This window comes from Myotis myotis, unplaced genomic scaffold (genome assembly GCF_014108235.1).
Source record: "Myotis myotis isolate mMyoMyo1 unplaced genomic scaffold, mMyoMyo1.p scaffold_m19_p_17, whole genome shotgun sequence".
In the NCBI taxonomy this organism is placed as follows: domain Eukaryota; kingdom Metazoa; phylum Chordata; class Mammalia; order Chiroptera; family Vespertilionidae; genus Myotis; species Myotis myotis.
The window spans coordinates 514,167-529,756 of NW_023416321.1; the positions used below are offsets into that span (position 1 = coordinate 514,167).

The following is a 15,590-nucleotide window of genomic DNA, read 5'->3' on the forward strand; positions in this document are numbered from 1 at the left end:
AGTCACCGGGGGCTGAGCAGCCCTGTAATCGGAGAAGACAAAAGTGATCAGAACGCGGCTCTTCCTCCAAAGCCAGGGTGACTCAGGGGGAGGGGCGCCCAGAGCCCACGTGCCTGATGCACCCTCTGCCTCAGCCCCTGCGGCGGCCGCGCTCCCAGGTTCTCAGAAACCACGGCCCCTTCAGTCCCGGCAGCTCATGAGTGCGCCATCCAGCCGCTGCCGCATGGACGGCCCTCCAGGGACAACGAGGGGGCCCCAGGCCGCCCCGGTCCTGGAACCTGCTGGCTGCAGCCGTGGCTTCCCTGGGGCCACACCTGGGCCCTCCCAGCTCTGGCACTCCCACCACGAACCGGGAAGCTGGCCTAGGTCAGCAGGTGAAGCTCCGGGCTGCAGGACCCTGCGTGCGGCCAGGCCAGGGCCATGGTTCCGTGGGTCAGAGGCCCCTGAAAAATCTCATTTAAACACAAGAGCTTAGGGCCAGAGGCGGCAGGGGCTGAGCAGGGCCGGCCACTCAGCTGAGGGAGGACATGTTGCCGGACACACTTGGAAGAAGCGGGGCCTCCCTGGTGGCTTCAGGGACCCCCGAGCCCAGGTTCTGGTGTCCTGGGAAAGGACCTCAGCCGTCACAGGCTGGCAAGGGGTCCGGGACCATCAGACCCAGCTGCCCACACCCCTCAGGATGCTGGCTGGTGTGTGCCCGCGTCCCACGCCCAGCACAGAGGCCCAGAGGGAGCCCACTAACCAAACCCCTCCCAAGCCAGGGGACTTGGGGACCACAGGCACCTGAGCCACTGCCCTGGGGAGCTGCCAGGGGGCGGGTCACCCCTCGAGGATCCCCACTGTCCAGCCCTGGGGTCTGCTCCGAGACCTGGAGAAGGTCGGAGGTCATGCTCACACCTGCTCTGCTGGCGGCCTCTGCGGGTGCTGAAGCCGTGGGGTCTCGGCTCCTCGTGGAAGCGGAGGGGCTGGGACGCACGACCAGGAGGCCCCCGCCTGCCGGGCAGCCCCGCCTCCCGTGGCCAAGGGGCTTCACAGGTGCCAAAGCCACACCCGGCTCAAAGACTCAGTAGAAAAAGATGCAAAATGTTTCCTTAATGTTGCTGCACAGTTACGTGCTGGAAACCACTCCGGGAACATGCAGCTAACCACCCACTTCGCTGAAGCAGCTTCCTGTGCCTTCCCCGTGCTCCCGGGGCCCCATCAGGGGGCAGTGACTGCCCGGCCGCCCTGGGAGGCCTGTCCCGGCTCTAAAGGCCGAAGAGGCTCCACGTTACTCCAGCGCCAGGGAAGGAGGCACCGGCACACTCCTGCACCCGTGGGGGGGGGGGGGGCGGGGGTGAGATGGCCGCAGCTCGGTCCCGGGGCACAAAGGAGCCGAGTCCCCACAGGCAGAGGCCCCTCTGCACACGGAGGCCCTGCACCGTCCGAGGCCTCTGGCTTCTCATGCTCCGTTCCCACCGAGGCCCTGCCCGGCCGTGCACAGAGGGCCGCCAGCACCGGACGCTTCCCAAGCCTGCGAACCGCAGGGCACAGGGCCCCGCCACCAGCGCCTCGTCAAAGGCCACGTGGGAACGGGACCAGCCTCTGCCATTATCCTCCTTGACGATCTAAATTACGGTTATTTTGTTTTTGCTTGTTAATTACACACCCCTGAAATAGAAGCCGCCGCTCCCCTCAGGCTGCTGGGGCGCACGCGCCTCCCGGAGCCCACGAGCCGGGGGAGCGGAGGCCAACGGCTGGCGTGGCCGCTGAAGCTGCCCAGGGCCTGTCGGGCAGCACGTGGCAGGCACCCCGCCCCAGGGTCTCAAACCAGGACCAGCCGGGCTGCATGTCACTACCCCCCCCAGCCCCGCCTGCTCCGGGCCCCTGGCAGCCCCAGCCCCGGGTGGCCCCCCTAACTTTCCCCAGCAGGACTCTGCCTCCACCAGCAGCTCCAAGGGCGGGACTGCCTGCAACCCTAACAGAGGCCCCAGTCAGGCTGCAGCACCAGCACTCCACCATAGAGGGGACCCCCGCACGGCTGAGACCCCAGGACCAGGGTCGCCAGCCAGGGCTTGTGACTCATGGGACGTCCTCCACGAACTGTTCCGTGGTCTCCTCCGCGATGACCGGAGGGTGGGGAGCCCTGGGCGGGCGGCGGGGAGCACGCCCACGTCCCGAGAGAACCGCGTCCTAGTTAGCGCCCAGGCACCTCTGCGTGCCTGTCCCCGACCTATAACTGCAACCAGTTCTGCCCGTGGAAGTCCCAAAGCACAGCCTCAATCACCAGCGGTTCTCGCCAGTGGCTGGCTCTGACCCAGCCCCACTCACAGGAAGCCCATGCTGACGGACTGACGGACTGACAGACAGACGGACAGAGGGACACCCTCGGTCTTGCTCTCTCAGGGGCAGAGTCTGACCAACTTCACTTTCCCCACCCCCTTTGCCACCTCACAGACAGCCATCTCTCTGGGTATGGCCTGTCCTCTGGCCCCAGTGGATGAGCCTGGGTGGTACCCAGGAGTCCAGGGGCCTGGAGGGCAGAGTGGGCAGGGCCTGGGCTGCCTGACTGTGGGGTCTCTGTGGGGTGGGCCAGTTTTGTGAGTGTGAAACTCAGGGAGGGTGGTGAGGCCACCTCAGAACTCAGGAGGTGCAGGTGGGCTAACGGCTCCAGACACACCAGGTGACCCCAACACTGGGCTCTCATGAAGACCCACCTCTGCTGCCGGAACCGGTTTGGCTCAGTGGATAGAGCATCGGCCTGCGGACTGAAAGGTCCCAGGTTCGATTCCGGTCAAGGGCATGTACCTGGGTTGCGGGCACTTCCCCAGTGGGAGATGTGCAGGAGACAGCTGATCGATGTTTCTCTCTCATCGATGTTTCTAACTCTCTATCTCTCTCCTCTCTGTAAAAAATCAATAAAAAAAAAAAAAAAAAAAAAAAAAAGACCCACCTCTGCTGAGCTTGAGCAAGCCACGCCCACAGCCCCGTGCCCCAGCCCCTGCCGTGGCGCCATGGGGGAACGCCACCGCCTCCACCAAGGGGAGCCTGCAGGGCGCGTGGCCACACAGGGACACTCTGGCCGTGACCTCTACCCTCCCTGACGGCTCTCAGACAACCGGTCAGCGCAGGGCCTGCTGGACCAGGGAGAGGGCCGGGCTCCAGATGGAGCCTCCGGGTTCGGGGCCACGTGCTCCAGCCTGATGAGCCTTGAGCACACGTGCTGCTGCGAGAAGTAGAAGCAGAGGCCACCTGCGTGCGGCCCCATTCACCTGCGACAGCCAGAGGGGAGCCGCAGAGACAGGAGCCTGGGGCCGGCTGACGCGCTGAGCGGGCTGTGCGCACCTTACACGGGTGGGCTCCATGCTGCCCCAAAACGCAGCACCGCGGGGAGACCGGGGCACAGGCGCTGACCGGCACCAGCCGGCCTCCTGCCCTGGCCTGTTCCCGTGCCAGCCCGCGCTGAGGGTGTGTTTTCCGCCCGGACAGTGCTTCCCTGTTCCCTGGCCAAGGCTTCCAGGAAGCAACATGGCAAACCACCGCGGGTGGGGTGGGTGGGACACCTCACGGCCGCCCGCAGGCGCGGAGGCCGGAATGACTCCAGGGCTGCACCTCAGGCTGCCGTGGCCAGGCCTCAGGTGTGATGAGTCACGATGGTTCACAGACCAGGGACGCGGGAAACACGGGAAGGTGTGCTCAGAGGGCAGGGCTGTGTCCGTGCAACTCTAAGACACACACAGGACACACGAGAGGCTGCAGGCTGCGCGGAACGGGCGGGTGCTGGTGACGGAATCACTGCCCCCACCAGCGCTCGGCCGCTTCCCACAGGGGGATCCTCATCTGCCGTTGCCACACACACACACGCGCGCACACACAGGGGCACAGCGGCACTACACACACGCACATACACGCTCACACACAGAGACGCACGCAACACACACAGATGTGCGCGCGCACAGGCACACACGTGTACATGCCTGTGCACGTGCCCTGTCAGCAGGGAGTGTTTGCAGCCGGCCCGACGCTAGCAGGAGGTGGGCTCTGAGCTGAGGGCGGACCCCAGTGCCACCCCCCCGCCTGCCCAGGTGCTCCCCACGCTGCCACTCTTGACCGCGGGGAGCATGTTTGGACACTTTCTTCACAAACAAGTGTGTCCTGTTTTCTGGTCCCTCCTTATCTGGGTCACGTGTGACCTTGGAGAGCAGGTGGCGGGCCTGTCTGTGTGGAGTGGCCGGGGGGTTGAATCGGGGTACTGGGGCCAGGCCCCTCAGGGTCCTGCTGCCCTACATCCTCGCCCGCTCAGCACACAGGCCTGCGACCTGGCGAGAGGCGGAGTGGCAGGACGCGCTGGCCCCGCCCCGCCCTCCAGTGCCATCTGCCTCACCCTGCAGGGCGGCGCGTGCCCAGGCCCGGCCCGGCGGGCGAGTGCGCACTGATTGGAGCGACAGTCGGGGTCGCTCTCCGGGCCGAGCAGAGGGCAGGGCGACAGTCCACGAGGGCCTCTGGCCACCCACCAGCTCCAGGACACGGACACGCGCCGCCCCGGCACCTGAGCGAGCTGTGGGCGGTTGGGGAGCCGCCCTCACTGCCCGCTGCAGGGCGCACGGTCCCGGGCGGAGGGCGAGTCACCCCGCGCCTGCGCCCGCTGTCCCTCCCGCAGGCCGGCCCACCTGCAGCTCCTTGTCCGAGTACTTCTGGGGGTTCTTGCTGCCCTGGCTCTTCTTGCGCAGCTTCTTCAGCTCGGCCTGGCACTTGTCCAGCGCGTCGCCGCGGCTCCGCTGCTCCGTCTGGTACTTCTTCAGCGCGGCCTGCGGGAGACCACACGGCAGCCATGAGCCGCCCGCCCGCGGCTCCCGGAGACCAAGGTCAGGCTGGGGGAGGTGAAGAGCTCGAGGGTTCGATGGTCACAGCGAGTGAGAGGGAGCTTGTGTGGCTTCCAGGAAGCGGCGGCCTCACACCAGCATCTTTACCAACAGCCCCGAGGGGGGCACAGGGGAGCCAGGCAGCGGGGTTCACCCTCGGATCCCATGACGTCTCCATGGGCAGGAATGTCGGGGGAACCACTGGATGGGGCTCTGAGGGCAGGAGGGAGCGGGTAGGTGTGGGCGGGGCTACTTACACTCAGGTACCTGGAGTCCAGCTCCACCTTCTGCTCCAGCTGCGTGAGCAGCTCGTTGTGAAAGGACTTCAGCTGGAGAGAGAACACACACCAGAGTCAACTCAGACGTGCAGGCGGGGAGCACACAGTAGGGGGGGGAAGAGCTCCGAAGTGCAGGCGGGGAGCACACAGTAGGATGGGGAAGAGCTCCGAAGTGCAGGCGGGGAGCACACAGTAGGGGGGGGAAGAGCTCTGAAGTGCAGGCGGGGAGCACACAGTAGGGGGGGGAAGAGCTCCGAAGTGCAGGCGGGGAGCACACAGTAGGGCTGGGAAGAGCTCCGAAGTGCAGGCAGGGAGCACACAGTAGGGGGGGGAAGAGCTCTGAAGTGCAGGCGGGGAGCACACAGTAGGGGGGGGGAAGAGCTCCGAAGTGCAGGCTGGGAGCACACAGTAGGGCTGGGAAGAGCTCCGAAGTGCAGGCGGGGAGCACACAGTAGGGGGGGAAGAGCTCCGAAGTGCAGGCGGGGAGCACACAGTAGGGCTGGGAAGAGCTCCGAAGTGCAGGCGGGGAGCACACAGTAGGGGGGGGAAGAGCTCTGAAGTGCAGGCGGGGAGCACACAGTAGGGGGGGAAGAGCTCCGAAGTGCAGGCGGGGAGCACACAGTAGGATGGGGAAGAGCTCCGAAGTGCAGGCGGGGAGCACACAGTAGGGGGGGAAGAGCTCCGAAGTGCAGGCGGGGAGCACACAGTAGCGGGGGGAAGAGCTCTGAAGTGCAGGCGGGGAGCACACAGTAGGGGGGGAAGAGCTCCGAAGTGCAGGCGGGGAGCACACCGTAGGGCTGGGAAGAGCTCCGAAGTGCAGGCGGGGAGCACACAGTAGGATGGGGAAGAGCTCTGAAGTGCAGGCGGGGAGCACACAGTAGGGCTGGGAAGAGCTCCGAAGTGCAGGCGGGGAGCACACAGTAGGGGGGGGAAGAGCTCTGAAGTGCAGGCGGGGAGCACACAGTAGGGCTGGGAAGAGCTCTGAAGTGCAGGCGGGGAGCACACAGTAGGGCTGGGAAGAGCTCCGAAGTGCAGGCGGGGAGCACACAGTAGGGGGGGGAAGAGCTCCGAAGTGCAGGCGGGGAGCACACAGTAGGGGGGGGAAGAGCTCCGAAGTGCAGGCGGGGAGCACACAGTAGGGGGGGGGAAGAGCTCCGAAGTGCAGGCGGGGAGCACACAGTAGGGGGGGGAAGAGCTCCAAAGTGCAGGCGGGGAGCACACAGTAGGGGGGGGAAGAGCTCCGAAGTGCAGGCGGGGAGCACACAGTAGGGGGGGGAAGAGCTCCGAAGTGCAGGCGGGGAGCACACAGTAGGGGGGGAAGAGCTCCGAAGTGCAGGCGGGGAGCACACAGTAGGGCTGGGAAGAGCTCCGAAGTGCAGGCGGGGAGCACACAGTAGGGCTGGGAAGAGCTCCGAAGTGCAGGCGGGGAGCACACAGTAGGGGGGGGAAGAGCTCTGAAGTGCAGGCGGGGAGCACACAGTAGGGCTGGGAAGAGCTCCGAAGTGCAGGCGGGGAGCACACAGTAGGATGGGGAAGAGCTCCGAAGTGCAGGCGGGGAGCACACAGTAGGGGGGGGAAGGAGGCAGGGTCCTGCTCCTGGGACAGGCGGGAAGGTAACCCCAGGGGAAAGAGGAGCCATCGGATCCCAAAGCTGATGACCCTGCAGGGACAGGGAGGCCCCGCAGAGCCAGGAGGCTCTGGGCGGAGCTGGACAGCAGCCCGGGTGTCAGACCCCCTGGCCGTCTAAGGCCACGGGCACCACGCGGCCCAGGCCAGCCGGGGGCTGAGCCTCACCGTCTCTTCCAGCTGGTTCTGGATCTGCCGGTGGACCTCCGCCATCTGGAAGAGGACGTCGCCTGCACACAGGAGGCAGGAGAGAGAACGGGGATCAGGATTCTCAGTCAACGTCCCCATCACCCCGACGTGGCTGACAAGTGGGGCGCCAGACCCAAGGGCCACCAGCTGGCGGCAGCAGCGATGAGTGCACCAGGGCCCCCCAGATTCCCTAGGACAGCGAAGCTTTGTGGCCTGGGCCCCTCAGCGCTTCTGAGGGAGGAGTGGACACGGGGTGTCCGCACAAGGGGCAGCCGTCACCTGGAGGTCCTCCCAGCCTGATGTCGGGGGACTCGGGCACGAAGGACCCCCCCGTGGCTGCGGAGGGCGGCGCTGGCGTGGTCGAGTCCGAGTTCATTTGATTGGCAGGTATTTGCCGGGGACCCTTTTCAGTGGCAGGCGCTGCACGTGCTGTGGACACGGAGCCGGCGGCCACCCGACCCCGAGGGAGGCCACCCCCCGCAAACCTTGTCCCCGAGTGCTGCCTGCGCCCGGATGTCCTCCCTGTTCGTGGCCCGGCAGCTGAGGCCGCATGACTCGGGGTCCTTTGGGGCAGCCACGAGGACCATCTCCAGCCCCTTGAGGCGAAGCTCCCTGCCCTCCAAGACCCACCGCCACCGCCAATGGCCCCACGCCCGGGTCACGGCCCTCCTGGGGAGGCCAGCTGCTCTGGGTCACCTGCCCTGCCACTGGCTGCTGACGCGTCGCCCTGCCAGCCACGGCACACAGAGCACCGACCACGACCAGTGTCTGTGGACGGGCCCCTGCCACCCAGCTCCAGCTGCCACCTGGCCCCAGCCAACACCCCAGCAGCAGGACCGGCGCCCACCCTGTGGGGCCCCAGCTCTGCCTCCTGGGCACCCGAGATCGGCCCCAGCCATCCAGGCCCCGCCCGCTGTTGGGGCCTGAGTTCCTCTCCCTCCCAGGGCGCTGCTGGGCGCTCCCAAACGTGGCTCCGACAGACCCACAGATTTCCGCTGAGGGAAGCGAGGAGGGGGTGAGGGTGCCTGCGAGGCGCTCGGACCCTCCCGGCAGCTCAGGCCGGCCCGCCTCTGCGCGGGTCCCAGGGGCCGGGACGGGGCTGTAACCACGTGTGATCAGCCCCACACCTAGGGGAACGGGCTGAGGCTGACCAGCCTGCAGGAGAGGAGGCTGACCTCACCCGCTCCTCCCGCCACCCCCAGAGGGTTGTGGTGTCAGGGAACCGGCCAGGGAGGGGGCGTGAGGAGCCGGCTGCCCCCTTGGCTGAAAGGAAGTGGGCACGGCCAGGAGAGGAGGCCAGGCTGCCGCCCTCATGCCCAGCCCTGCACACCCTGCACGCTGGGGAGGGAACTGCTCCCGTCAGCACCCCCTGGGGGACCGAGGCCCCGGGCACTGCCCGCGGCCTTAACGTGCTGCTGCTCCGAGTGGCTGTGAGCTCGTGGGGTGGGCGGCACACCACCCAGCCACTTAGGTCAGATCCCGAGCCCAGTGGGAGGCTCTGGGGGGCCCTGCTGCTCCCCGAGTCCAGGGGGCGGCCCCGGGGCCTGCTTCCCAGCGTCTGTAAACCTCCAAGGGTGGTGGCTGCAGCCCTGGGATCGGGAAGCTGCTGGAGATGGTCCATCCCTATGACACGGGTCTCCCTATGCCCCTCCAACCCCCCGCCCCTCCGGCTCTCGGGGCTGCAGCTCCACGGCATTACCCCGGGGCCGGGGGGTGGCGGTGCCCACGGGCCCCAGAGCACACGTGGGACAAACCATGTTGGAAACACAGGCATCACTGGTGAGGTCACCTGCTGGGGACACAGGGTCACGGTGGTGACATCTCAGCCTGGGGAGCGCTGCACCGGCTCCCCACCCCGGCTCTGGGAGAGGGAAGACTCCGGAGGCGCGAGCCGGGAGCAGGGACGTGGCCGAGAGGCTGGCGCTCCGACGGGAGCCGGTCCAGACAGAGGCGACTGCTCATGGCCAGGCCTCGGCTCACGGCCACCTCCCGCCGCCCGAGTCGGGCTCCATGCCCCGTGCAGGCCCTGCCAGGTGACACGGCTCCCTGGGCCCTGACTGTGCAACACCTTACACTCTCCCGGGAGGGAGGCGGGGGGCGGGCAGCCAGGCGGAGCAGAGGGAGCCGGGGGTCCGGGCTGAGCCTCTGAGGGGCCTCTGTTTCCTGGCAGGAAGCACCCAGGTTTCCAGTCCCCGAGAGCCACAGCGGCGCCGCCAGCGGGCAGAGGGGGCCGGGGCAGCCGCCCGCCCAGGGCACCTTTCCTCTGCCCACTCCACTCCCTGCCGGGTCCTGGCCTCCAGGTCAAGCCCCCGTGTTAGTGGCTGTGGGTGGTTCTGTTCCACACACCCCCACCCCCGCACCCCCACCGCCCACATCTTTCTCGGAAGCGGTGAGCAAGCGGAGAGCGGGCTCTGCAGGGCCTCACAGACCCCCCCTCGGTTCCCTTGGCAACGCGCACACACTGTTTTGGCGCTGGGTGCAGCCGGTACTATGACATTTCTGCTTGGAGGCTGCGTGGAACTTTGCAGCGTTTTGGATAATGTGTTTGTACTCTGCTGTGTAGAGTAAAAGAACTGTGTGGAATAAACCTAGGGTGGGCATGCCAGAAAACACAAAACAGGCGTGGGCCAGGCCGAGTGAGGGCAACTGCTGCCCGGCCGAGGTCGGGGGCCAGGAAACGGGCATGGGGGCGGGCGCGGCGGGAGAGGAGGCAGGGGCCCTTCTGTTGCTCCTCTGAGCCTCGGACCAGCCGGGTGCTGACCCCCCTCCCACCCGAGCTCAACAGGCCCCAGGGAGCCGCCCCCCCACCTGAGCCCGCCCCCCTTCCCGGCAGGCAGAGGCTCGGGGTGGGTGTGAGGCCGTCCCAGCCGCACCCGGTTCCCTCAAAGGCCGGGGGGATCAGAGGCTGAGTCACCAAGGCCCTGCTCTGGGCTTAAAGGGACAGAACGGCCTCCTCCCAGCTCGGCCTCCCGAGCCTGCGGACTCCCCCCCAGCCCAGGCCCATCGCCCGCCTGGGCCCCAGGCGGCCACCTTCGCTGCTTCCCTGAGACGCACATGCACACACTTTCCTGTTAACCCATCTGAGTGCAGGGACCCCGTGCCTCCTCTGCACAGCACCCCCGGCCCTGGGTGAGCGGGCTGAGCCCTTACCCCTCAGCCTCGCCAGGTCCCGGCCGTGTGCCTCCTGCCACCCAGCCCGCCCCACGCGCCCCACCGCCCGCCTCTCTCTCGGCCCTGACGCCCCTGCACGCTGTTGGCTGAACGCTGCTTCGCCAGCACCTGAGACAGGGAACCAACCTTTGGCGACACCTTTGGGAGCCAGCTCTTCAGCCTCTTTACTTATTTTTAAAAAATATATATTTTATTGATTTTACAGAGAGGAAGGGAGAGGGATAGAGAGCCAGAAACATCGATGAGAGAGAAGCATCGATCAGCGGCCTCCTGCACACTCCTGACTGGGGATGTGCCCACAAACAAGGCACATGCCCTTGACCGGAATCGAACCCGGGACCCTTGAGTCCGCAGGCCGACGCTCTATCCACTGAGCCACACCGGTTAGGGCTACTTATTTTTTTAAATGTATTTTTATTGGTTTCAGAGAGGAAGGGAGAGGGAGACATCCATGATGAGAGAATCATGGATCAGCTGCCTCCTGCACGCCCCACGCTGGGGATCGAGCCTGCAACCTGGGCCTGGGCCCTGACCGGGAATCGACCCGTGACGACCTGGTTCCTAGGCGACGCTCAGTCCTGAGCCAGCGGCCGGCCCTCCTGCCTCTTGGGAGAGTCCCCTCGAGCTGTGCCGCTCACAGCACTGATGTGCCTAGAGATCCAGGCTGACTTTTTTCCAGAAAAGACAACATGTTCTTGTTTTGTTTTGCTTTGTTTTGTTAATCCTCACCAGGGGATGCTTTTCAGAGAGTGGAAGTGGGGGGGAGGGAGGGAGGGGGGGAGGGACAGGGGGGTGAGGAAGGGAGGGAATAGAGAGGGAGAGATGTGAGACAGACACATTGATTGGTTGCCTCCTGCTTGTCCCCTAACCTAGGGTGGGGAGCGAACCCGCACCCAGGTAGGTGTCCTTGACCGGGAATCGAACCCGTGACCCTTTGGTGCGCGAGCCGGCGCTCTAACCGTCTACACTCTGCCTGACAGGCTGAAGGGCGCTCGGACCAGGAGACATGGGCGAGACGGGGGGGGGGGGGGGGGGGGGGGCGCGGGACGGACGGCCCTGGGGTTAGGGCGCTCAGCCCGGCAGCCCCATCTGCACCGTGAAGGGGGGGCAGAGCAGCGCCCCGGAGGCCACTCAGGGCCCTCACGCTGGACCCCGAGTCCCAGGGGGCAGTGACCGCACCTCTTGGGTCTGGGTTAAGACCCGTTTGGGCTTTAAACAGAACACGTTCCTGCCAGCGAGCCCGGGCCTGAGGGGTCGGCGACGCTCCCGGGACAGGGCCCAGAGCCGAGCGGCACACCCCGTGGGTGACGAACAGCGTGGACGAGCGCGAAGGGGCCGCCCCCACGTGCGCCCTCCTCCTCCCGGTGAACCTGCGGGACTGGTCGGGGCTCCTGCCAGAGAGGGGGTAGAGGCTTCCCCATGCCAGGGCCAGTGCTGAGCAGTGGTGAGCGCACTGCCCTGTGCACCAAAGGGTCTGGTTCCATTTCCCATCGAGGCCGCGCACCTGGTTGCAGGTTTGATCCCTGGCCCCGTCAGGGCTCACGCACGAGGCAACTGATCGCTGTCTCCCTGACATCGGCATTTCTCTCCCCTCCCCTCCTCTCAGCACCAACGGGAAAGTGGTCTCGGGTGAAGGTTAAATACGTGAGTGGCCTCCTCACCCTGCTCCGCCCAGCACAGGGGAGAGCCCCCGGCCCCGCGTCACTGGCAGGAAGAGGCTCAGCGTGGAGCCCAGGCTGCCGGCTCCTCCTCGCCTCACCACAGGCAGGAAGCCCGGCACCGGGCAGCGGCCTGTGTCCGGGACGGGCTCCAGCCACACCTCGCTGTCCCCCACCAACATCCCTCCCCAGCAGCCCCCCGACGCCTGGGACCTGCGGACTCGCTGAGCCACGGCTCCTGACGCCATGGAGCCACCGCAAGGACACGTGGACCCAGTTAGGACGCCGACTGCTCCCCGGGACACAGGCGCCATCTGCCACCCAGGCGCCCATTATGGGACCTCGGCATGCTCCCCTGTGCGGTCTGACTGCACACCTCAGCTCGCTGCCCCGGGGGCCCAGGGGAGGCCGGGCTCTGGCTGACGGCGCCCCGTGAGCAGCCCGTGGCGTCATCTCAGAGGCCCAGGGTCAGGCGGCAAGGGCGCCCCTGTCCGTCAGCCTGCATTCCAGCAGCACCACCGGGGACTGGCAGGGTAGCGCCTCTGGGGGCCCATCGCGGCCGCTGGGACAGGAGGAGGCACCGAGCCCCACAGGCGTCTCCTAGGGACGCTGGCCTGTCCCTCGCTCGGGGACCAGGTGGAGGGCAGCCAAACGCCAGGGGTGTTGGGACCACACCTTCATCCAGTGACTCATGACTAAGCCCAGCCCGGTTTCAGGCTCCAGGGAGCCCTCCCGCCAGCGCATGCCCCGCCCGGAGGCCGGGCCCAGCAGGGAGCTCCCGCTCTGCTCTCACCCATGCGGGTGCCAGGCCTGCGAGCCCACACACGCCCGGATCACAAACAGCGGCCTCTTCAAAGGCCGAGCGCGCAGCAGAGCGTGGGAGCCGGGAGGGCGACACAAGCCCCCGCAGCCGCCTGGACGGGCCAGACCCCCGGGCGAGACCCCACTGAGGCTCCCGACTGGACCATCGGCCACACGTGGATGAGGCAGACGGTCCGGAGAAAGCTGTGCCCCGCTACTGCCACGACCGTGCCGCCTTCCTGCAAAGTCCACAACATTCCAGAAAGCTGTGTAACCGTGGCCTCCCTGCAAAGCCAGGGTCAGCCACGGGCACGGACCCTCCTCCTGCACGTGACGCGTGATGCCTGCAGCGTGCCAAGGGCCTCTGCCCCCTCCCCCTCCCGGCCTCGCTGGCTCCGCCGTCACAGGGAGGAGCCCGGGTCTGGCTGCAGGTGGGACAGGCTCAAGGTGCAGCCTGGGGGCATCACAGATGCCGGGACAGGGTCCTCCCCTGTGCCAATGGTGTCCACGGATGGCACCCTGGAGGGAGTACCCACGGAGAGGCCCCCCAGGAGCTAACATTGGGAGAAACCCAGAGGCACACGGATGTGGACTGGGATGGGCACATGTGTGCTTTCAGCCCACAGCAAGCCCCCCCCCCCCCCCGGTGCCACGGGCCTGCTGACCAAGGCGGGACAGGGCGGGAGCCGCACGCCGGGACGCCTGGGCGACAGTGACGGGCGCAGGCGGGAGGACGCGGGCCTGCTCTGGTTCCCTTGGTGCCAGGCCCACTGTTCTCTGTTTCTGCCTGAATCAAACGCCCAAAAACTTAAAGCTCAGCCCGGCCGGCGTGGCTCTGCGGCTGTGTCCACCTAGGAACCAGGAGGTCTGGTTCCTGGTCAGGGCACAGGCCCGGGTTGTGGGCTCCATCCCCAGTGAGAGGTGTGCAGGAGGCTGCCAACCCATGATTCTCTCTCATCATGGATGTTTCTCTCTCTCTGTCCCTGCCTCTCTGAAATCAATAAAAATGTTACACAAAATGAAACGAAAGCAACAGGAGCAGGAGAGCCTGGGGGGCATGGCCACTGCAGAGCACCCCGGGGGAGACGGACACGAACCCCTCCCCCGTGCAGGGCAGCCTCTGCCACCAGGACTCTGCTCCTCAGGGCAGAGAGAGGGGCCCACACCCAACAGCCCCCCCCCCCCCCGGAACATTCCAGAACACCCTCGCTCCATGCCATGCTCCCGCCAGGCCGATGGCGTTTCTGACAACCTGGGGTCAGGAGGACTGGGGTGAGGGCACCGCCCTCTGCCCTCCGCCCTGCAGCCTCCAGGCCCGGCCTCGCCGCCTGCCCAGCCCAGAGGCCGCCCCGGGTCCCTCAGGGGACACAGCCCCGCAGGCGCCTGGACCTGCGCAGACCCGCCGCGGGCTTGTCCGTCCTGCTCTGCGCCCGGGGCAGGCGTGTCCGCACCAGGTGGGGACTGGCCTGGAGCCTGGACCGCGCTGACCGCCAGAGCGAGGACGGCAAGGACGGGGCTAGCAGAGCCGCGCAGGCAGTGGAGGCAGCAGGGGCGCGGCCACAAGCGCCTCCACGCAGATCACAGATCGCAGGACGCGTCTGAGACTGAACTCAGGGGCCGGCAGCTGCTGGCGGGGTCAGCAGGGCTGCGGAAGGTTCCAGAACTGGGAACTCAGGCAGTGTGCGCTCCTAACTAAGCCACCTGCACATCAAAGTGAGGCTGAGCCGCAGGCCGACCCAGCATGGCCCACGCACCGCAGGGAACAGAGGCCGGGAGGAGGCGGGAGGAGGCCCTGTGAGGCCGCAGCGCAGGCGACGGACCAAAGGCAGCAGCCACTCGCTGCTCCACGGGAGGGCGGCCGGCTCTGCGCCCCACGGGGAACCGTACACGGAGTCTCACTCTGCCGCCTCGGCGCGGGAGGCGGGCCCGGAGGACCAGGGCAGGCGCGTGTCCTGGCGGCCGGACGAGGCCTGAGACCAGGGCGTGGGCAGGAGCCGCCGCTAAGGGAGCTTCCACCCTGAACGGGAAGAAAAGGCCGGAAGGCCGGAAGGAACGGGAAGGGGAGCGGTCAGCACAGCAATGAGGAAAAATGCAGCGGCCAGGGAGCCTGACCCGCAGCCCGAGGGGCCACAGCCCAGGGCCAGGCGGGCGAGGGCCGAGGGGCCGCTGGCCGGGCATCAGACTGAGTGTGAAAACCATCTCTGGTCAGAAGGGCCTGGGACACGGTCAGTGTCAGGGGGACGGCCCTGGTGCTGCCTCCCAGGCCCGGGCGTAGCCCCACCTCCCCGGGCGCTGCCCTCGCTCCCGTCCCGGGGAAGGTCTGCGGAGGAGAAAGTGAGCAGGAAGGAGCCGCTCCCAGGGCCACAGGCAGGAGGGGACGGGACAAATCGGACGAGGATGCCATGGGGGCGGAGGTCACCGCACGACGGGGTCAGCGCCGCCTGCGCACGGCGTGGAGTTCCCGTGCCCCACCACACTGCCAGCAAACATGGGGAGCAAAGCCCCTGGGAAGCAGGACCACGGGAGGAAGAGGAGCCCCCCACTTCCCAGTGAGGAGACGCCAGTGCAGACGTGAGCACAGCAGGAAGCCCGCCTTCTCAGAGGTGACAGGCGCCTGCAGACACCAGCCCAGCACGGCCCTGGGCGGCGACGGGGCCCAGGCAGAGCCGCGGCAGCAGCAGAGGCCACTGGCCCCGAAAAGGACCCAGAAAGTGCTTCGTACGCGCTGACCCCAACGCCTAAACCCAGTGACACTTCCACAGGGACAGCGGCCACAGTGCCCCAAGGCTCCAACCTGAACTCTGGCCAACAGCAAAGGGTCCAGGTCTGACCTGCCCACCAGGGGCTCACAGGGGAGGGCTGGGGGAGGGGTATGGAAGGGGGGAGAGGTCCTGTGCTTGGGACCCCCGCCCTCCCCAGCTCGTGTCCGTCACTGCAGCCTTTAAAACTGACGGGAAAACCCAGGCCAGCGCCCCTCGCTGCTCTGAGCCGTTCAGGCAAATTGTCACCTGGAGGAAGCAGTGGTG

At 67.1% G+C, this 15,590-nt stretch overlaps 1 protein-coding gene across 11 annotated transcripts in view; it reads right to left on the reverse strand.

Moving 5' to 3' along the window:
* The window catches only part of BAIAP2 (BAR/IMD domain containing adaptor protein 2), a 42,999-nt gene that overhangs the window by 15,291 nt on the left and 12,118 nt on the right, over positions 1–15,590 (reverse strand). For 10 of the 11 annotated variants that reach the window (XR_004972630.1, XR_004972628.1, XR_004972629.1 and 7 more), the window contains 3 exons: positions 6,914–6,975; positions 5,099–5,170; positions 4,650–4,787 (listed from right to left, as the gene is read on the reverse strand). The exons of the other annotated variant lie outside the window; for it this stretch is intronic. Coding sequence is in view for 7 of the 10 variants with exons in the window: in XM_036338904.1 (XP_036194797.1) it covers positions 4,650–4,787; positions 5,099–5,170; positions 6,914–6,975 (272 nt within the window). In the remaining 3 variants the exon portion in view is untranslated. The remainder of the gene's footprint in view (positions 1–4,649; positions 4,788–5,098; positions 5,171–6,913; positions 6,976–15,590) is intronic. 11 annotated transcript variants of the gene reach the window in all.